This window comes from Ranitomeya imitator, chromosome 5, assembly GCF_032444005.1.
Source record: "Ranitomeya imitator isolate aRanImi1 chromosome 5, aRanImi1.pri, whole genome shotgun sequence".
Taxonomy (NCBI): Eukaryota; Metazoa; Chordata; class Amphibia; order Anura; family Dendrobatidae; genus Ranitomeya; species Ranitomeya imitator.
Window position 1 is genome coordinate 460,415,253 of NC_091286.1, and position 26,417 is coordinate 460,441,669.

General features: G+C 47.7%; 1 protein-coding gene across 1 annotated transcript in view; it reads left to right on the plus strand.

Annotated features, from left to right (window-relative positions):
• ZMAT3 (zinc finger matrin-type 3) overlaps positions 1-26,417 on the plus strand; it is a 126,447-nt gene that overhangs the window by 84,129 nt on the left and 15,901 nt on the right. The window contains exon 5 of the mRNA XM_069727284.1: positions 19,712-19,806. Coding sequence (XP_069583385.1) covers positions 19,712-19,806 — 95 coding nt within the window. The remainder of the gene's footprint in view (positions 1-19,711; positions 19,807-26,417) is intronic.

Genomic DNA, 26,417 nt, shown 5'->3' on the forward strand with positions numbered 1-26,417 from the left:
TCCCCACCTCTGGTCCCCGTCGGTGCGGTGCAGTGTCCTGTGCGCTCCTTCCGGTTTTGGGGGGGCGGGGCCCGAGCCGGGGGTCGGTCGCTGGCTTGTGCCGCAATCGCCGCTGTGCTGCGGCCGTGGACGTGGAAATGCCTGTTCGGTCCGGTCCTAGACAAACTGCTGGAGAAAGCCGGAGACGAGAAGAAAAAATTCCCAGTCTACCGACCACTTCTTACAGGTGTCCCTTTGCAGGGAAGAGGTTCTTCCGAAGGAGACCAGCTAGAGACCAGGGCAGATGGGACGATAAGAGGAAGAAAGGTACTGGATTTATGTTTGGAGGTGGGGGACGTCAGGAACCATCCCAGGAGGTCAAAAAACCACCCCAATGACTAGTCGCCCCGGTGGGAGGTAGACTATCTGCCTTCTACCCAGCCTGGTCCAAAATCTCCAGTAGCGATTGGATCTTGGGAATAATAGCTACGGGTCTGCGGCTAGAGTTCTCCTCTATCCCTCAGAATTGCTTCAGAATTACACCACTCAGGTCCTTTCCAGCAGAACAGGCGGCCCTGGAAACGGAAGTTCACGACCTGCTCGATAAGAATGTCCTATCGGAGGTTCCGGAAGGAGAACAGGGTAGAGGGTTCTACTCTCCTCTATTCCTGATACGTAAACCGGACGGCTCCTTCAGAACAATTCTTAATCTTAGGGCTCTTAACAATTTCCTGACCGTACAATCATTTAAAATGGAGACTATTATCACCGCAATAAAGCTACTGTTTAAAAACTGCTTTATGGTAGTATTGGATTTAAAGGACGCCTATTACCATATCCCCATTTATGCAGGACACCAACGATTCCTGAGGGTGGCGGTGCGGTTAGATGGGGTAGTCAGACATTTCCAGTATAGGGCCCTCCCTTTTGGTATATCGGTCGCCCCTCGGGTGTTTACCAAGGTAATGGCTGACGTTATGGCACACCTACATGAGTCTGACATTCTAATAATCCCCTACCTGGACGATCTCCTTATCGTGGGTAAAACGGCGGATCATTGTCTGGAACAATTACATAAAGTAATGTCTGCTCTGGAGCGTCTGGGGTGGATGCTAAATGTTAAAAAATCACGGTTACAGCCCATGACGGTGCAGCGATTTTTAGGCCTGACCCTGGATTCTCAGGTTCAGGAATGCCGTCTGCCTCTCAAGAAAATTGATCGCCTGCACCTTCAGGTACTGAATGCCTCTAACAACCCCACCATGTCCCTTAGAAGAGCCATGTCTCTATTAGGCTCTCTCTCATCCTGTATTCCAGCGGTCCGATGGGCCCAGTATCATACGAGGATACTTCAGGGCGAGGTGCTGTTACAACAAAAAAGGTTGGGGGGATGTCTGGAGAGCCTGCTGACCCTATCCCAAGACGCTATTGTATCCCTCGAGTGGTGGCTAGACCGAGAGAACCTGTCCACGGGGGTCCCCTGGGAATATAATGTAACTCGTATAGTCACCTCAGCCCTTCTGGGTGGGGGCTCACATGGGGAATATATTGGTCCAGGGGCATTGGGATCAGTGTCAGATGGAAATGTCCTCCAACCTGAAGGAGTTAACGGCAGTGGAACAGGCAGTTAAAACCCTCCTTGTCTATCTACAGGGTCACCACGTGCGGGTTTTCTCGGACAATCGGGTCACCGTGGCATATATAAACCACCAAGGCGGGACCCGTTCCAAATCCCTAATGTGCGTAGCAGATCGTCTGTTCCAGCTAGCAGAGCAACATCTCCTCTCATTGACAGCTCTTCACATAAGAGGAGCAGAAAACACTATGGTGGATTTCTTAAGCCGCAACACATTAAGGCAGGGAGAGTGGTCCCTGAACGGCTCCATCTTCAACCTCATCGTGGAAAGGTGGGGTCAACTGGAGGTAGACCTGTTTGCCACAAAAGAAAACAGAAAAGTGACACAATTCTGCTCTCTGAACCCCAGAGAAAATCCTCTGTCAGTAGACGCCCTCCTCATAGACTGGAACTTCAAGCTAGCCTAAGCCTTTCCTCCCCTGTCTCTAATTCCTCTGGTGGTGAGGAAAATCAAGAAGGACAGAGCCACAGTGATAGTAATTGCCCCCTTCTGGCCCAGAAGGACGTGGTTTCCATGCCTAAGGGCTATGTCGATATCCGACCCATGGATCTTGCCAGACATCCCGGATCTCCTATCCCAGGGCCCAGTCTACCATCCTCGGGCGGTTGGCCTTCATCTGACGGCGTGGATTTTGAGCGGGCGCTGTTAAAAGATAGGGGGTTCTCTCCGGGCCTCATTAACACTCTGCTGAAGAGCAGAAAAATAATCACCACAAAGATTTATGTCAGGATCTGGAAGAGATTTCTTCAGAACTCGGGGGTAATAGCTGGTCAGTCAATACCGATAAACCAGATTTTGGAATTCTTACAGAAGGGTTTAGATATGGGGTTATCCCCAAATACTCTTAAAGTGCAGGTATCAGCCTTCGGGGCCCTCTTTGGCAGCAACATTGCTGAGAACTACTGGGTCAGCAGATTCATCAGGGCGATAAAACGGTCTAGGCCAATGGTGAGAAATAAGGTCATGCCATGGGACCTGAACCTAGTCCTCTCAGCCATGACAGAGGCCCAATTGGAGCCAATTTCTTCAGCCTCTATTAAAAATTTATCTCTGAAAGTAGCCTTCCTGGTGGCCCTAACATCGGCACGTAGGATAGGCGACATCCAAGCATTATCCAGGGTTCCCCCTTACATGCAGCTTAGGGATGATAGAGTGATACTGTCCCCTGACCCAGCATATCTTCCTAAGGTAGTGTCCAGATTCCACAGAACACAGGAAATAGTTCTTCCATCTTTCCTCCCCAATCCTACTAACGATAAGGAAAGGAAACTACACACTTTAGATGTAAAAAGATGTATCCTGGAATATCTAGCAGTAACTGATCCCTGGAAGATAGATAACGCCCTATTCGTGTCCTATCAGGGTAGTAGAAAAGGGCATAGAGCATCGAAATCTACTTTAGCTAGATGGATCAGGGAGGCTATCTCGCTGGCATACATCTCAAAGGGCAAGCCGGCGCCTGAAGGTCTTAAAGCGCATTCCACTAGAGCTATGGCGGCTTCGTGCCTCTTCTGATCTCTCTTTTGGTGTAAGGGTGCTGCAAGCTGTAGTCCCACCCTAGTTAGTTACTCTCTATAATTCTCTCCGTAGTGCTGTCATGGACGACCGATAAAGTCTTAGTTACTCACCGGTTAACGGTGTTTTTCGGAGTCCATGACAGCACCTGTACATACCCTCCCGTCTTCTTAAGTTCTGGGTGTACACCTCTTCCTTTGTTTATATAATTCACGGGTAGTGAATAGTTAGTTATTGTATTATTGTTTATTATGTATGCTATTAACCTTGGTGGTCCTCTTGTGCTCTGTAAACCAACTGATGCGTGGGAGAGGTGCCGCCCTTATGTATCTGTAGGTTTTCCTGTTCCTGAAGGGCGGATCCCCTCTCTCCGTAGTGCTGTCATGGACTCCGAAAAACACCGTTAACCGGTGAGTAAATAAGACTTTCTCTATCGCCTCTCATTGGGGGACACAGGAACCATGGGTGTATGCTGCTGCCACTAGGAGGTTGACACTATGCAAATAAATAAGTTAGCTCCTCCTCTGCAGTGTACACCCTACCGACAGGAAGTAGGATATTCAGCTTAGTGTCAGTAGGAGGTGGACACGGGTCTTTCATTAGACCCTTACCTACCCAAATGTGCGTCGTTTTCTTTCAGGTTTTTTCCGGAAGGGATACAGGGTGAACAGTCACACCTGTAGTCCCACAATACGGACTATGAGTACTGCATGTACTGCCACCCCGTATCCTCATAGATCCCACAGCAGGACCATGATCCTAGCATACAAGCGTGCTTAGAAGACCCGTCCTAACTCCGTTCCCCGCCCACTTGCCCACTAGAGCCTGTCGGTCGGAGGAGACGAGGACGTCAACCATCAGCTCCATGGACGTCTGACACCTTTCTCAGTAAGGGTAGTAACGGACGGCGTGGGAGTTTTTGAGGTAAGTATTTCCCCCACCCGTCCCAGTTAGGAAATCAAAGGAGAGGGATCCCTCTGGGCCTTTTTATTATACTAAGGGTTACCAGGCTACCTTGTCCTGTTTTGTTAGGCAGGTCCCACAGGTAGGGATCGACGCTGCACGGCAGCGTCCTTGCTCACCTCTCTTCCCCTCCTTGTTCCGGGGGGCCGTCCTATCTTTCCTCCAGCGCAGCGACTTTTTCAGCCGCACTGCCTTTTATTCCAGCGGCGAGCGGATGCTCTGCCTCCTCGCTCCGGCGCCGCGGTCTCTACAGGCAGCCCCGCTGCCTACTTCCTCCGGCGGCCACGTTCCTCCGTCATCCGGCGTGGCGACCCTGGTGACAGTCGCGCTGTCCGCCGGCCGCACCACTTGTTCTTCAGCGCAGCGGCCCTCTCCGGCTTCTGCCTGGGCCTACTTCCGGCTCCGCCCATTTCCGTTTTCATCAGGCGGGCTTTTTTCCCGCCCGTCACTCTACCTCTACCTGCGCAGCGCGCTAGCTCCGCCCACTACTCTCAGCCTTCCCAGTCGCCCTAGGATCGCCACCATTTTTCTTCCGGACTCGGTGGCTAACCCGCCCCCCCCCCCCTCTAAGAGCGGGTCCTTTTCCCCAGCGCACGCTTTCTTTGGCTGGGTCCCCTGCATCCTCCTTAGGTTGCGGTCTCCCTGCTGGTGCCCTGGACCTGTGCCATGATGCCGGTCGCAGCTACAGCCGGGAGCAGTCTACAGGACTCTACTTCTGCTTTGAGTAGCTCTGTTATGCAGTCCATTACTCCCCTCTCCTGTACCCCTAACCTTCGGGCATCATTTAGTGGGTCTGCTCCCAGGCCTAATCCTAAAAGGAGAGCGTTCCCGTCCTCCTGCTTCTTCTTGTCAGCTGCAGCATCTCCACTGTACCCACCGTCCAGGAGTCCCTACCCCAGGTGAGACCAAGACCCCTATCCCTGGGTGGGCTTTCCTTCTGTCTCAGTCTGGGGCGGACCTCACCAGGATGTCGTGACCCTGGTTTCCGTGCTTGACCGCAGTTGCCAGTGGGTCACAGGATTCTCCGTCCGGCCGTTTCAACTCAGGCCACAAGAGATCCAGACAGGAGCGAAATTCTAAGTTTCTTTTTTTCCTATCGCCTCGACAGCACCCACAACGAGAGAGAGGGGATCCGCCCACCTTCCGGACAGGAACCTACAGGTTTGGGTTCCTGTCCGGACGGCGGGAGCCTACAGGTTTCGTTCATCTTACCCGGGTCCGCCAAGCCTCTGTGCGGTGTCCGGGGAGAACGGCAGAGTCGGGGGCCCGGAAGCAGCGTCGGGGGAAGTCCTGTGTCCAGCTTCCCCCCTCGTCTGGCAAGGAGCGGTGACGTTCCCGGGGGAAGGCACGCCGCCCTGGGTCGTTCACACGCGCGCGACGCTGCAGGAGCAGGTCGGCGCTTATGACCCGGAAGTAGAGGTAACAACTTCCGGAGGAGACCGGGAGGAGGAGCGCGGGACTTTTGAAAGGAAGCAGCGCTCAGGTGAGTGTGTGTGCGGCAACATGTCTTCGGCAGGAGACGCCGAACACCGACAGATAGGAGAGCACAGGTCTCATAGCGGTGAACGTGGGCAGCAGGACCCTGGCAACCCGACGTCACTTCGCACCTCACCCCCTAAAAAAACGGTACTCTATATTTTGTCAGCAGTGGTGAGTGTAATATGTAAGCCATTGCCTGATACAGCTGTTTTTTCTATACTATGCTTTGTTGTAGGGGAAAAAGGTCTCCAAATCTAAGCATAAGCAGTGTGCTTTATGCACAGAGCCTCTACCTGACACCTATGTAAAGAGATTATGCCAAACATGCATATGCCGTACGTTAGAAGAAGAGGCCCCTCTCCGGGTATCGGATTTGAGGGAGGTAATTAGGGAAGAAATTAAATCATCCCTTAAAACCAGACGGCATGAAAAAAGCAGTGTGGAGTTAGTGTCCGATTCCAGCCCTTTGGTACAGGAGGGCGAATGCTCGGAAAGTTCTTCGGCATCCTCTTCAGATGAGGAGGGAAGGCCTTGCTTTTCCACGGATGGTATGGAGACCTTAATTAAGGCAGTCCGTGCAACTATGGGGGTTGCAGAGAGTAAAGAACCGAAAACAACCCAGGAGATCATGTTCGCAGGGCTGAGCCAGAGAAGTCGGAAAGCTTTCCCAGTGGTGGATTCAGTTAAAGATCTGGTCAGACGGGAGTGGGACAAGCTGGATAAGGGGTTTTTACCTTCAGCCGCAAAAAGAAGGTACCCCTTTGAGGATGACACTTTATCCCAGTGGATGAAGGTTCCGAAAATAGATGCGGCAGTAGCCTCTACTTCGAAAACAGCCTCACTTCCATTAGAAGATGTAGGGCTCCTCAAGGATCCTTCAGACAGAAAAGCTGACATGCTCCTTAAAAAACTATGGGAGTCATCATCTGGAGCCTTTAAGCCCGCTATCGCAGGCACCTGTACGGCTAGATCAATCATGGTCTGGGTGACTCAGCTGGAGGAACAGCTCAAAGCAAAGGTACCCAGGGACAAATTGTTGAATTCCCTGTCTCAGGTCAGAGAAGGAGCAGCTTATCTAGCGGATGCCTCGATTGATTCTCTGAAATTGGCTGCAAGATCGGCAGGTCTTTCGAATGCAGCCAGACGGGCACTATGGCTAAAGACCTGGAAGTGGGATGCTCAGGCTAAAGCTAAACTGTGCTCCATTCCATGCAGGGGTGAGTACCTATTCGGCCCGGTGCTGGATGACATCCTTGCAAAGGCAGAAGATAGGAAGAAGGGATTTCCTAAAACGTTTAATCCCACTTTTAGGAACGCCTTCCGAAGACGCATGCCCTTCAGAAGATTCCAGTCAGAACAGCAGGGATATAATCGCGACTGGGAAACATCGGATCAAAAGAAGAAAGGTGGATACTATAAGAACCCTTCATCTTTCTTAAGACGTAGGCGTAATTACAGATAAAACAGATCTACCAGTAGGGGGAAGACTAAAGTTCTTCTCAGATAAATGGAAAAAGATTACTTCTAGTGCCTGGATAATGGGGGTGGTTGAGTCAGGATTAAAATTAGAATTTTTGAGAACTCCCCCAGATCATTTTGTGATAACATCACTGGACACTCCGGCCCAACAACAGGCCTTAGAATTAGAGATTCAACAATTGCTTACAAAGTGAGTTATTGAAGAAGTACCAAAACATCAGGAGAAGACGGGCTTTTATTTTCCGCTATTCTTAATCTCTAAACCTGATGGGTCCTTTAGGACTATCATAAATTTACGTAAATTGAATAAATATCTTCAGTACCACGCTTTTAAGATGGAATCCATTAAATCAACAACTAAGCTTTTGTTTCCTAGGTTCTACATGTCGGTCTTGGATCTAAAAGATGCGTACTACCATCTTCCAGTTTACAGAAATCACCAGCAATTCCTCAGGATGGCAGTATGGGTAAACCATCAGATTAAACATTTCCAATTTTTGGCAATGCCCTTTGGCCTGTCCATGGCACCTAGAGTTTTTACTAAGGTTGTTTCGGAAGTAATGGCCCATATCAGGGAAAAGGAAACCCTTGTGGTGCCCTATCTAGACGATTTTTTGATAGTTGGAAATTCAATTGCTCAGTGTACGTCTAGGGTAAATGCCATAATATCATCCCTACAGGAACTCGGATGGATAATCAACTGGGAAAAGTCAAAACTGGAACCCACAAGACGTCAAATGTTCCTAGGAGTTCTTCTAGACTCAGAAGATCAGTCATCCTTCCTACCAGAAGAGAAGAAGCAGAAGATCATTCAAAGGATCACGGCAGTAAGGAGAGTTACAAACTTAAGTTTAAGAGACGCAATGTTTCTACTAGGATCTTTGACTGCGTGTATATCGGCGGTGAGATGGGCTCAGGCTCATACCCGAATGCTTCAATACGAAGTTCTTCAAGCAGAAAAAGATCTTCACGGTGCTCTGAGCAGAAAGTTCAAATTATCACCCGCCACTCTTCACGATCTGAGATGGTGGCTCAATCTAGCACATTTGTTAAAAGGAGTTCTCTGGACCATCACTCCGGACATTATAGTTACAACAGACACCAGTCCGTTCGGTTGGGGAGCCCATATGGGAGACATTCTAACCCAAGGGCGATGGTCGATTCAAGAGTCCCAGAATTTCTCAAATCTAAGAGAGCTTGCTGCAGTCAATCAGGCTCTTCTTTCCTTACTACCATCCCTGAGGAATATGCATGTACAGATACAAACAGACAATATGACTGTGGTAGCCTACATCAATCACCAGGGGGGGACAAGGTCTCGATCCCTGATGACCACTACAGCACAGATATTGTCTTTGGCCGAGAAACACTTACAATCCCTGTCGGCAGTTCATATAAAAGGGGAACTCAATATAGAGGCGGACTATCTTAGTCGCCATTCCCTTCGTCAGGGAGAGTGGTCCCTAAACCAACAGATATTCGATCAGATAGTCAATCTATGGGGGTTGCCGATAATAGATCTATTTGCTACGAGGAAGAACAGGAAGGTCAGAAGGTTCGCATCTTTACACATAGCAGACCAACCATTTATAGTGGATTCCCTTCGTGTCCGTTGGGACTTCCAGCTGGCATATGCCTTTCCTCCAATATGTCTGATTCCGATAGTTCTCAGGAAGATTAGGGAGGAAAGAGCCAGAGTGATCTTAATCGCCCCCTTCTGGCCCAGGAGGCCTTGGTTCTCTCTCCTCAGGACAATGTCTGTGACCGATCCATGGGTGTTGCCAGTGGTTCCGGAACTCCTCTCTCAAGGTCCATTTCATCATCCAAATTTGGAGACTCTTTACTTAACGGCTTGGAACTTGAGAGGGAGCTTCTGAAGGAGAGGGGGTTCTCTAATGCTTTGATAACCACCTTATTGAAAAGTAGGAAGGAGGTCACTACAAAGATCTACACAAAAATTTTGAAAAAATTCCTTATGTTTCATCAGCAACCATTAGGAGATAAGGCTCCGATTTCAGCTATTTTAGAATTCCTTCAGAAGGGCTGGGAATTGGGTTTAGCAGTCAACACTTTAAGAGTTCATGTTTCAGCCTTGGGGGCTCTGTATAACAGTGATATAGCTGGTAATAGATGGGTTGCTAGATTTATTAAGGCATGTCAGCGTTCTAACCCAATCCATATTGTAAGAATACCCCCTTGGGATTTAAATTTGGTGCTTGAGGCATTGACTGAACCTCCTTTCGAGCCATTAGACTCTATTTCGATGAAAAATTTAACCTTAAAAACAGCTCTACTTTTAGCATTAACGTCTGCCAGGAGGGTCAGTGATATACTGTACATGCGTTATCAGTAGATCCTCCCTATCTAATAATTCTCCAGGATAAGATTGTCTTAAAACCTGATCCCGCATACTTGCCAAAAGTAGCAACTAAATTTCATAGAAGTCAGGAGATTTATTTACCATCTTTCTATGAAAATCCAGGTTCAGAAGAGGAGAAAAAATATCATACCCTAGATGTAAAGAGGGCGATATTAGAATACTTGGATAGGACTCAAAGCGGGAGGCAGAGTAGGGCTCTGTTTGTTTCTTTCCAGAATCAGAAAAAGGGTTCTGGTGTCACGAAGAACTCTATCGCTAGATGGATTAGAGAAGCGATATGTCTTGCCTACTCTGCCAGGGGAGTAACACCACCAGAAGGCATCAGGGCGCACTCCACTCGGGCTATGGCATCATCCTGGGCGAAGAAGGCAGATGTCCCCATTGAAATGATATGTAAGGCGGCAACTTGGTCATCACCTTCCACCTTTTATAAGCACTATCGCCTTGATCTATCTGCTAATTCCAGCTTACAGTTTGGCCGTTCAGTACTTAGTGCTGTGGTCCCTCCCAGTTAAATAGTCTTTGAAAGTCTCTCGTTGTGGGTGCTGTCGTGGCGATAGGAAAACCGGTTTTTACGTACCGGTAATAGGATTTTACAGAGTCCACGACAGCACCCATACATTCCCCCCCGTATTTAGTTACTTATTCCTGCACTCTGTTGGAAGGTGTGCCTTAGAGATCACTCTATAGAGGTGGTAGTATTTAGTAGTGTTTAAGATAATATTGTCATGTACTGATTCATTGGCGGTATCCCTTGTACTCTGGAACACAAACTGGAGGGCGAGGGGGACCGCCCCTTTTTAACCTGTAGGTTCCTGTCCGGAAGGTGGGCGGATCCCCTCTCTCTCGTTGTGGGTGCTGTCGTGGACTCTGTAAAATCCTATTACCGGTACGTAAAAACCGGTTTCGGAGGGATACAGGGTGAACAGTCACACCTGTAATCCCACATTATGGACTATGAGTACGGCATGAACGGCCACTCCGTATCCTCATAGATCCGACAGCAGGACCATGATCCTAGCACACAAGCGTGTTTAGAAGTTCGGTCTTAGCTCCGTCCCCCACCTACTCGCCCACCAGAGCCAGTCGGTTGGAGGAGACGAGGATGTCCACCATCAGCTGGACGTCTGACGCCTTTCTTTCCCGCTCCATCTCGCCCTCCGGTCTGGAACGGTGAGATCCCTCTTCCAGATCCTTCTCTCCCGAGAGAGACGGGCGTCCTCGGTCATGTTTGCAGAGGAAGTTTCCGACTTAGTTTCCATAACCTTATTGTTGCGATCAACCAGACCTTAACCCCTTCATGACCAGGGGATTTTTCGTTTTTCCGTGTTCGTTTTTCGCTCCCCTCCTTCCCAGAGCCATAACTTTTTTATTTTTCCGTCAATTTGGCCATGTGAGGGCTTATTTTTTGCGGGACGAGTTGTACTTTTGAACGACATCATTGGTTTTAACATGTCGTGTACTAGAAAACGGGAAAAAAATTCCAAGTGCGGTGAAATTGCAAAAAAAGTGCAATCCCACATTGGTTTTTTGTTTGGCTTTTTTGCTAGGTTCACTAAATGCTAAAAATGACCTGCCATTATGATTCTCCAGGTCATTACGAGTTCATAGACACCAAACATGACTAGGTTATTTTTTATCTAAGTGGTGAAAAAAAATTCCAAACTTTGCTAAAAAAAAAAAAAAAAAAATTGCGCCATTTTCCGATACTCGTAGCGTCTCCATTTTTCGTGATCTGGGGTCGGTTGAGGGCTTATTTTTTGCGTGCCGAGATGACGTTTTTAATGATAGCATTTCGGTGCAGATACGTTCTTTTGATCGCCCGTTATTGCATTTTAATGCAATGTCGCGGCGACCAAAAAAACGTAATTCTGGCGTTTCGAGTTTTTTTCCCGCTACGCTGTTTAGCGATCAGGTTAATACTTTTTTTTATTTGATAGATCGGGCAATTCTGAGCGCGGCGATACCAAATATGCGTAGATTTGATATTTTTTTTATTGATTTATTTTGATTGGGGCGAAAGGGGGGTGATTTAAACTTTTATGTTTTTTTTATTTTTTTCACATTTTTTAAAACTTTTTTTTTTAACTTTTGCCATGCTTCAATAGCCTCCATGAGAGGCTAGAAGCAGGCACAAGCCGATCGGCTCTGCTACATAGCAGCGATCTGCTGATCGCTGCTATGTAGCAGAATTGCACGTGTGCTGTGAGCGCCGACCACAGGGTGGCGCTCACAGCGACGGGCAATCAGTAACCATAGAGGTCTCAAGGACCTCTATGGCTACAATGGAGACGCATCGCCGACCCCCGGACATGTGACGGGGGTCGGCGATGACGTCATTTCCGGCCGCCCGGCCGGAAGCGGTAGTTAAATGCCGCTGTCTGCGTTTGACAGCGGCATTTAACTAGTTAATAGGTGCGGGCAGATCGCGATTCTGCCCGCGCCTATTACGGGCACATGTCAGCTGTTCAAAACAGCTGACATGTCCCGGCTTTGGTGCGGGCTCACCGCGGAGCCCTGCATCAAAGCAGGGGAGCCGGCATCGGACGGTATAGTACGTCCGATGCCGGTAAGGGGTTAAGCATCATGGATGCATCTACGGAACCCGCAGAATAGGCGGTTTTGTTTAGACGGTCAAAACCACCTTCCAAGGTCTTTGCCCCACACACTGAATTTGTGGTGATACTTGCCAGGGGAAAGGCGAACCATACCAATGCTTTCAGACAGGGAAGCGTCTCGGCATCCTATATTCCTTCTCCCCTGAGCTCATCGCTAACTGGACTGATTCCTCGGCAGGAAGCGGGCAATTCTGGACTCGTCAGTTCCCAGACTGTCTGCCAACTTGGCCCCTCCACTTTCCAATGCCGCATTCCTCATGGGTTCCAATGAAACAATTATAGAATCGCTGGATAAATCAGCCTTTGAAGCGGCTGCTTCTACTTTGTGCCTCGGCCATTGCCTCTACCTGGGTCTCAAGGACCATAGCTAGATGGACCAAACAGCCTTGTAAGAGCACCCCGGCTGGAGCTCCTCCAGGGGAGCTAGCTGACCTGACGGACCGGTTTTCCTATGCAGGGAAATATCTGGTATCTTCCTCCCTAGATGCGCGGCTTGTGCAGCTCACGCCTTAAGCAATATGGTGGCCATCCGGCGGAATATTCGGCTCTATACACGGCAGGCGGATTTGTCTTCAAGAAGTCCCTTACTAGCCCCCCCTGCCAGGGGGCCCGTCTCTTTGGCTACATGCTGGAACAAATTATTAAGGACGCCACGGGAGGCACGAGTTCCCTCCATGCCCCGCCGACCTCCCCTGAAATGGCAATTCAGCTCCCTTTTGTCCTTTCGCTGTTTCGCGGCGTCGGAAGATTCCTCTAGCTAACAAAGACCACGGGCCCGTCTGGCTAGAGAAAAGGCTTCCTTCAAGCTTACCCCTTCCTGGCGTTCCCGCAACTACCATGGTTGGTCCACCAGGCTTAGGCCTGCCAGATCTTCTTCGGCATAACTCCTGCTAAGGGCCCAGCGTTTCTTCCAGTTTGGGCGGGCATCTCCTGTTTTTTCAGGGATGTTTGGCTGACCTCGGTGGAGGACGCTTAGATCAGGGAGGTGGTATCCTCTGGATACAAGATAGGGTTCGCTTCGCGGCCCCGAAATCGCTTCTTCGAATCCCGCCCTCTAAAAAATCCTCTGATCCCAGGTTTCTTTGCGTCCATTACCTTCCTTCTTTGTTTGGAGGTTATCGTTTCCATCCCACAGCAGGAATGCTTCACAGGTTTCTATTCAAACCTGCATGTAGTGCCGAAGAAGAGCAGCGCAGTTCCGACCCATCCTGGCTCTGAAGTTAGTGAACAGAAGGTTCCGCCTGCGGCATTTCAGGATGAAGTTACTCTGTTCAGTTCTGGCTTCCATGGATCTATAGGAATTCCTGTGCTCCATGGATATCCAAGATGCCTAGCTCCATGTTCTGATTTTCCCAGCACACCTGAGTTTCCTGTGTTTCGCTGCGCAGAAGAGTCATTTCCAGTTTGTCGCCCTGCCGCTCGATCTTGCGACCGCTCCCAGTGTTTTCATTAAGATCATGGCTACATTTATGGCCATTTTGAGGATCAGGGGCCTAATGCTCATTCCATACCTCGAAGTCATCCTCATCAAGGCTCTGCCCCTCTCTCAGGCCCAGGAGAGTCTGACCATTGTCCTCGACTCCCTGTCCCGTTGCTGGTGGCAGGCCAACAGAACAAAGTCTTGTCTTGTTCCGAGTCAGCGTCTCGTTCTCTTAGACATGCTGTTCGACACCCGTCAGTCGGGGGTTTTTCTTCTCAAAGAGAAGTGGGCAATTCTCCATACAGAGTTCGCTCTCTGCAAGGCCCTCGGCTGCCTTCCCTCCGTTCAGCAATGAAGGTCCTGTGACGCATGGTGACAGCATCGGAAGCATTCCCTTTTGCGCTGTCCCACTTGAGACCACTTCAGCAGGCCATCCTTTCTCAGTGGGTCACGTTTGTGCTGTCTCTGGATCCTCTGATCTGGCTTTCCGTCCGATTCTAATAGCCTCTCAACTGTGGCTGTCTTCCCCCCTCATTCCCCAAGTCCGGTCCTCCCATGGCAGGTGGTGACGACGGTCACTAGCCTTCCTGGCTGGAGCGCGGTTTCTCGCCATCTGTCAGTGAAGGGGGCGTTGGTCGGAGCAAGAGTCCTCACTGCCGATCGACACCCTTGAGATAGGGGCCATTCTTCTGTCCCTGAGTCACTGGGAAAGGCTTCTCAGAGGTCTGCCAGTCAGAATCCAGATGTCCAATGTCTCGGCTGTGGCATATGTCAATCATCAGGGAGGGAATCAGGAGGTATCCAAGATCCTCTTCTGGGCAGAGGCGACACAGTGTTTTTCTCTGCCGCGAGGGCCTTGCGGCAGGAGAATGCTCCCTGCTTCAGGAGATCTTCCTTCAAATTTGCCTTTGATGGGGAACATCGGAAGCGGATCTCCTGGCGTCCCGACTGCTTAGGATGGTTCCACCATTTGTTTCCAGGTCCGCGATTCTCTTGTTGTGGATACCGATGCTTTGGCCATTGCTGGGTCGCAATTTGTACTTCCCTATCTGTTCCTCCCTTCCCTTTATTCCCAGGCTGTTGAAGATCAATGCGGAGGGGGTGCCGATTCTTCTGTCTGCACCAGATTGGCCCAGAAGGTTCTGGTTCGCTGAGATCGCTAATCTCCTCGCGGACTCCAATGGAGGCCCCCAGACAGGCCAGATCTTCTGTACCAAGGACCGATCTGCCACAGAGTTCTTGGTGGCTCAATTTAACAGCTTTGCCGTTGAAACCTTCCATTTTGGCCATTTTCTCAAGGCGGGACTTGATGCTAGCCTTTCCCTTAGTTCTCTAAAGGGTCAAATAGCAACCCTTTCCATTCTTTTTCTGAAGTCCCTTTCAAAAGTCCTTAGCTACTGGCTATTACGGTACAAAGATTTATATCCGTCCCGTTCTCAGATCAGAACTTTTCTCCAACGAGTGGCGCATGTGACTCCTGTACCAGACTCCCGTGGATCCCTGGGACCTCAATCTTGTTCTGGAGGCTCCGTGGGGTTCCCCCTTGAACCTCCCAATGAGGCTTCACTGTCTGTTCTGTCCTGCAAGGTGGCGTGTCTGGTGGCCATCTCCTCCATTAGGCGTGCCTCGGAGTTGGTGGCTCTCTCCTGTCGCCCCATTTCTTGGTTCTTCACCAGGATAGGGTAGTTTTACGGCCTTCGTCGCCTTTTCTCCCCTGGTTGGTGTCCTCCTTTTACTTGAATAAGATCGTCCTTCCCACCTTTTGTCCTGCTCCGACCTAGTCTCTGGGGCGTTCACTGAACAGGCTAGACCTGGTCAGGGCGGTGATGATCTATTTGTCTAGGACCGCCTTCTTTAGGAAGACGGACCGTCTTTTTGTCATTCCAGACGGTACGCCAAGAGGACTGCCGGCCTCCAAGGTTATGATTGTTCTCTGGATCAGACCTGCCATTCTGGAGGCTTACCGGGTCAAGAACAGAGTGACTCCTCCTGGGATTAAGACTCACTCTGCCCCGGGCAGTGGGCGCCTCCTGGGCGGTACACCATGGGTATCCGCCCAACAACTTTGCTAGGCGGCAACTTGGTGTTCCGTTCACTCATTTGCCAAATGTTATAAGCTCCATACCTACGCTTCGGCAGTTGCCAGCCTAGGCGGAAGGATCTTGCAGGCGGCAGTGGTGAGTCCTCCGACCTGAATTGAGTTTTTCTGCTGTTCCCACCCCAGGGACTGCTTTGGAACGTCCCATGGTTCCTGTGTCCCCCAATGAGAGGCGATAGAGAAAACACGATATTTGGTTGCTTACCGTAAAATCTGTTTCTCGGAGCCTTCATTGGGGGACACAGCACCCTCCCAAGTTGAACAGCTCTGTTTTGTTGTGTTACATTTGAGTTTCCTATCTTTACATGTTGCTTCTCCTACTGCTTTCTCACTAACTGAATATCCTACTTCCTGTCGGTAGGGTGTACACTGCAGAGGAGGAGCTAACTTTTTTATTTGCATAGTGTCAGCCTCCTAGTGGCAGCAGCATACACCCATGGTTCCTGTGTCCCCCAATGAAGGCTCCGAGAAACAGATTTTACGGTAAGCAACCAAAAATCCTGTTTTTATGCTCTTCACACAGTTGGGCAAAGCATACTGCGCACGTGCGAGAGGCCATTTCAATGCACATGCGTGGCAACGCTATGGGATCTGTGATATTCACAGATCACATTACATACAGCAAGACAGAAGGGGGAGAGACGGGAGAATAAGACCCGCCCATCGGAGCAGACCGAGGAGATTTACATACACTGCAAGAGAGATAAAAACGGTATTTAGTCATCAAAGGTGGGGAGTCAGGGGATATCAAAATTAATGCTATAATGCTTATGTGGCACTAAATTTTAATTATATTTTTACATCATATCGTAAAAAATGGGTGACAGATTCCCTTTAATGAATTATTTGGAGACTCTTGTGTATGCCTGTTTTAGATAATATGTCATTTATGCATGTTCTGTGATCATGATTTTTTCTATAATTCCCTTAATACATCCTCATTTCCATGATGCCCTGGTTTCAACGAACGGGAGGGATCTCATCCCACTACACATGCTCTACCCAAATGCAATGTGATCAATGGCATATACACAGAGAATACACTGAGATCTATTTCCTATGTCTCCTTCTTTTGATAAGTTTCTCCCTGTTTGTAGGCGAGAGTCATTCTTAATTTGAATTTCAAAGAAATACACTGGAGATTCTGAGATTTTTTTTTTTTAAACTTTGCGGCTAGTCATTGTATGAACCCATCTAATATACCTCTGAACTTCTGCTTTCTTCAGTATGGCAGAAATGATATCCCTAGTAATAGTCTGTGCAAGGAGGGACATTTAGATGAACCAGGACAGTTTCCAAAATGCATCAGGCTTGATTAGATGTTCTTTTGCATACTTCTGACACTGCATTTTATGGTGCGGATGCAGGAAAGGTTTTCTTCTGATGACTCTTTCATGAAGGCCATATTTGTGCAGGTGTTGCTGAACTGTAGAACAATGTACTGCTACCCCAGAGACTGCTAAATCTTTCTGAAAGTCTTTTGCGGTCAAGCGGAGGTTCTGATTTGTCCCTCTAGCAATCTTACGACCAGCTCTCACTGACATTTTGCTTGGTGTTCCAGACCTTATCTTGACCTTCACTGTTCCTGTTTACTGCCATTTCATAATGACATTTCGAACTGAGGAAAGTTCAACTTGAAAACGCTTTTCTACCTTCCTATAGCCTTCTGCTTTGTGGCCTCCACTATTTTTATTTCCAGAGTGCTCGGCAGCTGCTTAGAAGAACCCATTACGAGCTGTTTTTGGCACAAAGTTAGAGGAGGCTGGATTTTTATAAAACTGAGAAATTTGCATCGCCTGGCCTTTCCTAATGACAATAGTGAACAAGCCATAATCCTAACAGGCTAGTTAAGATATGAAACCTTGGTCAAAGTTATGATTTTTTTTCGGCCTAAGGAACAAAAGAAATATGTAATCTTTAAATGTAGAGATCATTTCATCTTCAACTTGCTGAGCTGTTCAGAATAACAGTAATTTTGACTAGAGATGCCCAAATTTTTACATGCCACTGTATATACAAATAGATTATACAGTGTGCATGTATATACAGTGTGTGTGTATATCTACTATATAATTGTCTAAGGGTCACTTCCGTCTTTCTGTCTGACCTTCTGTCTGTCACGGATATTCATTGGTCACGGCCTCTGTCTGTCAAGGAAATCCAAGTCGCTGATTGGTCGCGGCAAAAAAGCAACGACCAATCAGCGACGGGCACAGTCCGGAAGAAAATGGCCGCTCCTTACTCCCCGCAGTCACTGCCCGGCGCCCGCAAACTCCCCTCCAGCCACCGCTAACACAGGGTTAATGCCGCAGGTAACGCACTCCGTTACCGCCGCTATTAACCCTGTGTGTCCCCAACTTTTTACTATTGATGCTGCCTATGCGGCATCAATAGTAAAAAACCTAATGTTAAAAATAATAAAAAAACAAAAAACCTGCTATACTCACCCTCCGTTGTCCGCAGAGCCGGCCGCCATCTTCCGTTCCCGGCGATGCATTGCGAAATTACCCAGAAGACTTAGCGGCCTCGCGAGACCGCTAAGTCATCTGGGTAATTTCACAATGCATCCTGGGAACGGAAGATGGCGGCAGCCGCGCGCTACAAGGGGCCCTCGGATCCGAAGGTAGGTATGTTAGAACTACAAGGGGCCCTCGGATCCGAAGGTGAGTATGTTTATTTTTTATTTTTTAACCTGTGACATACCTGGCTGGGCAATATACTACGTAGCTGGGCAATATACTACGTGACTGGGCAATATACTATGTAGCTGGGCAATATACTACGTGGCTGTGCAATATACTACGTGGCTGTGCAATATACTACGTGGCTGTGCAATATACTACGTGGCTGGGCAATATACTACGTAGCTGGGCAATATACTACGTGGCTGGGCAATATACTACGTAGCTGGGCAAAATACTACGTGACTGGGCAATATACTACGTAGCTGGACAATATACTACGTCGCTGTGCAATATACTACATGGCTGGGCAATATACTACGTGGCTGGGCAATATACTATGTAGCTGGACAATATACTACGTCGCTGTGCAATACACTACATGGCTGGGCAATATACTACGTGGCTGGGCAATATACTATGTAGCTGGACAATAAACTACGTCGCTATGCAATATACTACGTCGCTGTGCAATACACTACGTGGCTGGGCAATATACTATGTGGCTGGGCAATATACTACGTGGCTGGGCAATATACTACGTGGCTCTGCTGTATACTACGTGACTGGGCAATATACTACGTCACTCGGCAATATACTACGTGGCTGGGCAATATACTACGTGGCTCTGTGCTGTATACTACGTCACTGGGCAATATACTACGTGGCTGGGCAATATACTACGTGGCTCTGTGCTATATACTACATGACTGGGCAATATACTACGTCACTGGGCAATATACTACGTGGCTGGGCAATATACTACGTGGCTCTGTGCTGTATACTATGTCGCTGTGCAATATACTACATCACTGGGCAATATACTACTTAGCTGGGCAATATACTATGTGGCTGGGCAATATACTACGTGACTGGGCAATATACTACGTGACTGGGCAATGTACTACATGACTGGGCAATATACTACGTGGCTGGGCAATATACTACGTGGCTCTGCTGTATACTACGTCGCTGTGCAATATACTACGTGACTGGGCAATATACTACATCACTGGGCAATATACTACGTGGCTGGACAATATACAGTACTACGTGGCTGGACAATATACTATGTAGCTGGGCAATATACTACGTCGCTGTGCAATATACTACATCACTGGGCAATATACTACGTGGCTGGGCAATATACTACGTGGACATGCATATTCTAGAATACCCGATGCGTTAGAATCAGGCCACCATCTAGTATATTATAATCTCGCTATCTATAATATTACACACATACACACAATGTATATACATGCACACTGGAAAATATATTTGTATATATACGGTACATAACAGTAATAATAATAGTGGAGTAAAATTTCTGCTTGGTTAGTTTTTACTAATATGAATATTACTCCGTCTGATTGGTATATGAACACATATGATGGGCTGATGATGGGATGCTTGTATTTTCCTCAGAGATGCCATGTAATGTGATTTTTGTCACACTCAGGGACTCTGAATGCAAGAGAAGAGCTCGGAAAGAAGGCAGTGAGCATAAAATGATGCCGAATCGGAGAAATGTCTGCTCTCTTCAGAATAATACAGGTATTCTATCAGGGAGACTTGTCCAGGCTGGTTCCTAGAATAGGCCTGATGGAGCACCGGATTAGTCACCATGGTAACAGGCGAAGACTGCGTTTGCCGGGGCCACGTCACATGCATAGTGTATAGTGAGGTGCACTTTTCTGTAGAATTAAATTGAATTTCAATGAGCTGCATCTACCTGATACCTACTAAAATATCATCCCCAATCGTGTTTCAATCAAGATTTCCGAGGAACCATCTTTATTCCAGATGTCAGCTTTCTTGGCTGGTGAGAGCTAGTTTTTACCTTTGCAATCTGTTACCTTTGTGTAACGATCTCTCGGATAATTGTACTACCCATCGCCTTACATTACCATTATTGAAATCCCGAGGACCTGAAGAAAGCTGACTGTATTTATGCTGCGTCTGCGGAAGCAAGCCTTACCAATCTCAATTATTTTTAATTCTATTGCTGATATCATATGGCAGGCCGCTATTTCTTGGTAGTATTTTTTATCGGTTTTACATTATTGTTTGGGTTGAGTTTTAAGTTGCTGAAATGAAATGTACTGATGGAACCAAATACATTGCAAACCTATAGTCCATATTGTGTATGTGCCACGGCAGGGATCCAAAGTGTTCTCTCCCCGCTCACAAATGGAGTTCCGCAGCATAGAGACAGACGCGCTTTACATTTATGCCAGGTTGTAATCGTCAGAGTTGTGAAGGGTCTATAGCTCATTACTTTTGTGGAGTTTATAGTTACTGCTATTACATTCTCATTCTAAATATATATGTGTAACGTGAGAGCGCAGATACAGATCACAGTAATAAACTCTGCCTTGCCTTATACTTCTCGTGACTTTCAGATGTACTTCTGTATAGTAAGTCTTGAAAACAAGATGGAGGCTTTATACTTCACTGCATGACATTGTTATATCACGGGACCGCTGCAACTAATCAGCTGCTACTAATTGGCTGCTGCCTTCACTATACCATCAGAGTAGACGTCCACTCTGATAATACTAAAAGGCTGCCGCTAATTTGCTGTAGTGGTCACGTGACATGATAATGTCATGTGATCGCTGGGAATCGGGGTGCCAACATCGCAAGAGCACTGCCACTTCGGGAACTGTTTTTTCTCTTGGTTTGGCCCTTAAGCAACTAAAAGGGAGTTGTCCTGTATTGGAAAGTCCTTTCCAACCTTAGACGTATCCATACGTCCCTGTAGTCTGGTACTTTACTGACCTTGGACGTATGTATACGTCGAGGCAATTTTGCGCACACAGACCCCACAATCCCACACTGCTCCTGGCACTTTAACCCCCTAAATGGTGCAATCGAACTCGATCACAGCATTTCGGGAGCAGGCAGGGATAAGTAACTATGCCCATGGATCGGAGACCCCGCGAGGTTGTCGCGGGGTCCCGATCGTTACCATAGTGACAGGGACTCTGCATAAGGAGACCACAAACTATTCAAGAAAAACATGTTCTGCAAGTCTCACCGAGTGGCTAAGCAGTACTGTACAGCCACATATGGGATATTGCCACATTCAGTAGAAATTGTGCGACAAATTATGGTGCCATTTTTACCCACTACTTGTGTGAAAATGTAAAATCTGGGGCTAAAACAACATTTTGGTGGTAAAAATGTACCGTATTTTTCGCTTTATAAGACGCACCTGATTATAAGACGCACCCCCAAATTTGGTGAAGAAAAAGAGAAAATTTTTTTTTTTATGTTAAATGGGGGTCTGTCTTATAATGCCAGTGTCCGTCTTACAAATCATATATATGTCCCTCATCCTGGTATCTATATAACCCCAATCCTGGCACATGCCCCCCCCCACCCCCCCGTTCTGGCACACTGCCCCCCTGTGCTGCTGGCACACTGCCCCCATCTCATCCTGGATATGGCCCCCTGTTACTATAAGCCCCCCTGCTGACACGCACATGGCCCCCTCCTCTCTATATGACATGCACATGGCCCACCCAGTCACTACATGCCCCCCTGCAGGCACACACATGGCCCACCCAGTCACTACATGCCCCCCTGCAGGCACACACATGGCCCCCCAGTCACTACATGCCCCCCTGCAGGCATACACATGGCCCCCCCAGTCACTACATTCCCCCCTGCAGGCACACACATAGCCCCCCAGTCACTACATGCCCCCCAGTCACTACATGCCCCCCTGGAGGCACACACATAGCCCCCCAGTCACTAGATGCCCCCCTGCTGGCAGGCACATGGCCCCCCCAGTCACTACATGCCCCCCTGCTGGCACACACATGGCTTCCCCAGTCGCTACATGCCCCCCTGCAGGCACCCACATGGCCCCCCCAGTCACTACATGCCCCCCTGCAGGCACACATAGCCCCCCCAGTCACTACATGCCAACCTGCTGGCAGGCACATGCCCCCCCCAGTCACTACATGCCCCCCTGCTAGCACACACATGCCCCCCCAGTCACTTAATGCCCCCCTGCAGGCACACACATAGCCCCCCAGTCACTACATGCCCCCCTGCTGGTAGGCACATGGCCCCCCCAGTCACTACATGCCCCCCTGCTGGAACACACATGGCCCCCCAGTCACTTCATGCCCCCCTGCAGGCACACACATAGCCCCCCCAGTCACTACATGCCCTCCTGCTGGCAGGCACATGATAACCGTGCTCTTCGGTTGCACTTCCTGTTTCCCAGGCATCAGATCATGTGACCTGGGCACACAGTGATGACATCACTGTGCTGTGTCGATCACATGATCGGAAGTCGGTACAGACACAGGAAGAGCTGGGAGCAGGGAGCACAGAGCCATCATCGGAAGGTGAGTTAAGTGTTTGTTATTTTATCATGTGCCTGCGAGCAGGGGGGCATGTAGTGACTTGGGGGGCTATGTGTGTGCCTGTAGGGGGGCATATTCATAATGGGAGGAGGAGGAGTGCACGCACATGTAACATGCACTGCTCCCCTGTCAACCAACTCTGAGCAGCTTCAGCACCGAGGTGATGGACAGCGGGTGCAGTGAATATTACATGAGGCTAATCAGCCCCCTGACACCACTTCAGAGCCGCCCCCCTCCTCTACAGCACATCACACAGATTCGGATTATAAGACACACACCCCCACTTTCCCCAAAAATTTGGGGGAACAAAAGTGTGTCCTATAATCTGAAAAATACGGTAATTGTTTTTTCTTCACTGCACAATGATATAAAGTTCTGTGACACACATGTGGTATCAATATGATTACTGCACCCCTAGATGAATTCATTAAGATGTGTAGTTGGAAAATGGGGTTGATTATGAGAGGTTCTGCTGTGCTGGCACCTCAGGGACTCTCTCAGTGGGTCATGGCACCCGCAAACCATAACAGTAAAATCTGCACCTTCCCTTCCTTGCTTTGCACTGTGCCTGAAAAGTATTTCCCGATTACATGTAGGGTATTGGCGCACTCAGGAAAAAACGGACCTCAGTTTGTTGTAAAAATTTTTCCTATTTGCCCTTAGAAAAATTAAAAGCTTAGAACTGAAACAACATTTTAGTGGTAAAAATGTAATTTATTCTTTCTTCACCGCTCAATGTTATAAAATTCTGTGAGGCACATGTGTCAATATGATCACTGCACCCCTAGATTAATTCATTGGGGGTGAAGTTTGTAAAATAACGTGACATTTGTTTTTTTGTTGTTGTTCTGGACCTCAGGTACTCTGCCAGTGTGATATCACATCCTGAAACCATTCCAGCAAAATCTGAACTCCAGTATGGCGCTTCTTCCCTTCCGAGCCCTGTCGTGCGCCCAAACAGTAGTTTTCTCCCACATATGGGGTATCAGTGTACTCAAGGAAAATGGTGCAACAAATTGTACTATGCAATTTCTCCTGTCACCCTAAAGAAAATGCAACATTTGGGGCTAAAAGTACATTTTTGTGGGGAAAATGTGATTATTTTTTTTTTATATATATTTGCGGCTCAACCTTATAAACTTTTGTGAAGCACCTGGGGTTCAAGGTGCTCACCAAACATCTAAATACATTCCTTGATATGTCTACTTTCCAAAATGGTGTCACTTGTGGAGGGTTTCCATTCTTTAGGCACATCCGTTGCTCTCCAAATGGCACATGGCATCCGCTATTGATTCAAGCAAATTTTGCATTCAAAAAGTCAAATGGCGCTCCTTCCCTACAGATCTACCGTGCTCCCAAACAGTGTTTATTCCCCACTTATGGGGTATCAGCGAGCTCATGAGAAATTGCACAACAAATTTCAGGGTCCTTTTTTTTCCTGTTACCCTATAAAAAAAATAATAAAATTTGATCTAAAGTACAATTTTTGTGAAAAAAAGATAAATGCTCATTTTTGTTTTTCACATTCCAAAAATTCCTTTGAAGCACTTACCCAGTGCTTCTGTGCATGCTGCTGGGTATTCTGACACCGTGTTCTGACAGGGTGCTCTCTTCTGTGTTGCCAACTTGTTACTACTAGTGTTGAGCGAATATACTCCTTACTCGAGTGTCCTCCGAGTATTTTTTAGTGCTCGGAGATTTAGTTTTTCTTGCCGCAGCTGAATGATTTACATCTATTAGCCAGAATAAGTACATGTGGGGATTCCCTAGCAACCAGGCAACCCCCACATGTACTTATGCTGGCTAACAGATGTAAATCATTCAGCTGCGGCAACAAAAACTAAATCTCCGAGCACTAAAAAATACTCGGAGGACACCCGAGTGTGCTCGGGAAATCTCGAGTAACGAGTATATTCGCTCATCACTAATTACTACCGATCTGACCCGGCAACACAGAGCAGGGACTTGCCCCGCTCCTGAAATGAGTGTCACTAATCACGTTTTGTTTAAGTGGGGTGGCAAAGCTTGTGACACAGTGTCTCCCGATGACGCTTCCTTTGAGCATCTGAGCATGCACTGGGATTGTCAAGCGAAGAGCCATCTCACAGGAAGTAGAGAAAAAGATACAATAGGAGTTAATGTAGTTGGGGTACGCTAGAGAATTTTTAATACAATCATATTAGAAATAAGTTTAGGCTATGGCACTAAATAGATGTGGATTTAGATTTAACTTTCTGTCACCTTCGGACTATCCCTTTAAGTATGATCACTGTAGTGTGAAGAGATGTGGGACTGATACAGAGCACACACGGGTTTGTGAAAATAAATGCATAATGAGGAAGGTTTCTGCCAGACAAATTCATAGGATTAAGAAAGCAGCAACATATATTTGAAGTTGCTGGTGCCTCTGGAGTCCCACGAACCTGAGGGATCATGCAGAAGCTTGCTGTTGTGAATAAACCGACTAGTCAGCTACCCCTAAACAGTGCTCACAAACAGAAACAGTTGCATTGGGCCCAGACATACATAAAGACTAATTTTAAAATGGTCTTCTTTACTGATAAGTTCCGTGCAACCCTGGATGGTCCAGATGATTGGTGAATGGCCACCTTGTCGCAACAGCACTGCAACGTCAGCAAGGAGGTGGTGGAGTGATGTTTTGGGACAGAATCTTTCTAGTAGAGCTCGTAAGACCCCTTTAGGGTCCCTGAAGGTGTGAAAATGGCCGTGACAAATTATATAGAGTTTTCTGACTGACCACTTTCTTCCATGGTGCAAAAAGATCTGTGCCATCTGTAGCAAAATCATCTTGATGCCTGACAATGCATCATCTGCAAAGAATACCTCTGAGTTATTGGCTGCTATGGGCATAAAATGGGCATAAAAGGAGAGAAATGCATGCTGTTATCACCATCCTCCCCTAACATCAACCATATTGAGAACCTTTGGAGTATCCTCAAGCCAAATATCTATGAGGGTTTGAGGTTCACATTTAAACAGCAGCTCTGGGAGGCTATTCTGACATCCTGCAAAGAAATTAAAGCAGAAACTATCCAAAAACTCACAAGTTCAATGAATGTAAAAATTGTAGTTGTGATATAAAAGAAAAGGTACTATTAGTGATTAGTGAACGTACTCAGATAAGGTGTTACCCGAGCATGCTCATGCGCTAACCGAGTAACTTTGGCATGCTCGAATAATATGTTCTACAGCCGCAACACATGCAGGGATTGCCTAACAAACAGGCAACCCTGCATGTGTTGTGGCTGTCAAACAGCCACGAGACATGCAGCTATGGGGATTTGAACATACAGTTGTGTTCAAAAGTTTACATACCTTGGCAGAATTTTTGCTTTCTTGGCTTTTTTTCAGAGAATATGAATAACACCAAAACTTTTTCTCCTCTCATGGTTAGTGGTTGGGTGAAGCCATGTAATGTCAAACTACTGTGTATTCTCTTTTTAAAATTATAATGACAACCCAAAACATCCAAATGACCCTGATCAAAAGTTTACATACCCTGCTGATTTTGGCCTGATAACATGCACAGAAGTTGATACACACGGGTTTGAATGGCTACTAACGGTAACATCCTCACCTGTGACGTTTTTTCTGGTAATCAGTGTGTCCATAAAAGCTGTATTTTCTGGGATCCAGACAGACTCTTGCATCTTTCATCTAGCCACTGGCATTCCTGGATTGTGAGTCATGGGGAAAGCAAAAGAATTGTCAATGGATCTATGGGAAAAGCTAGCTGATGTCATGGTCCAGTCTGGAGTTTAC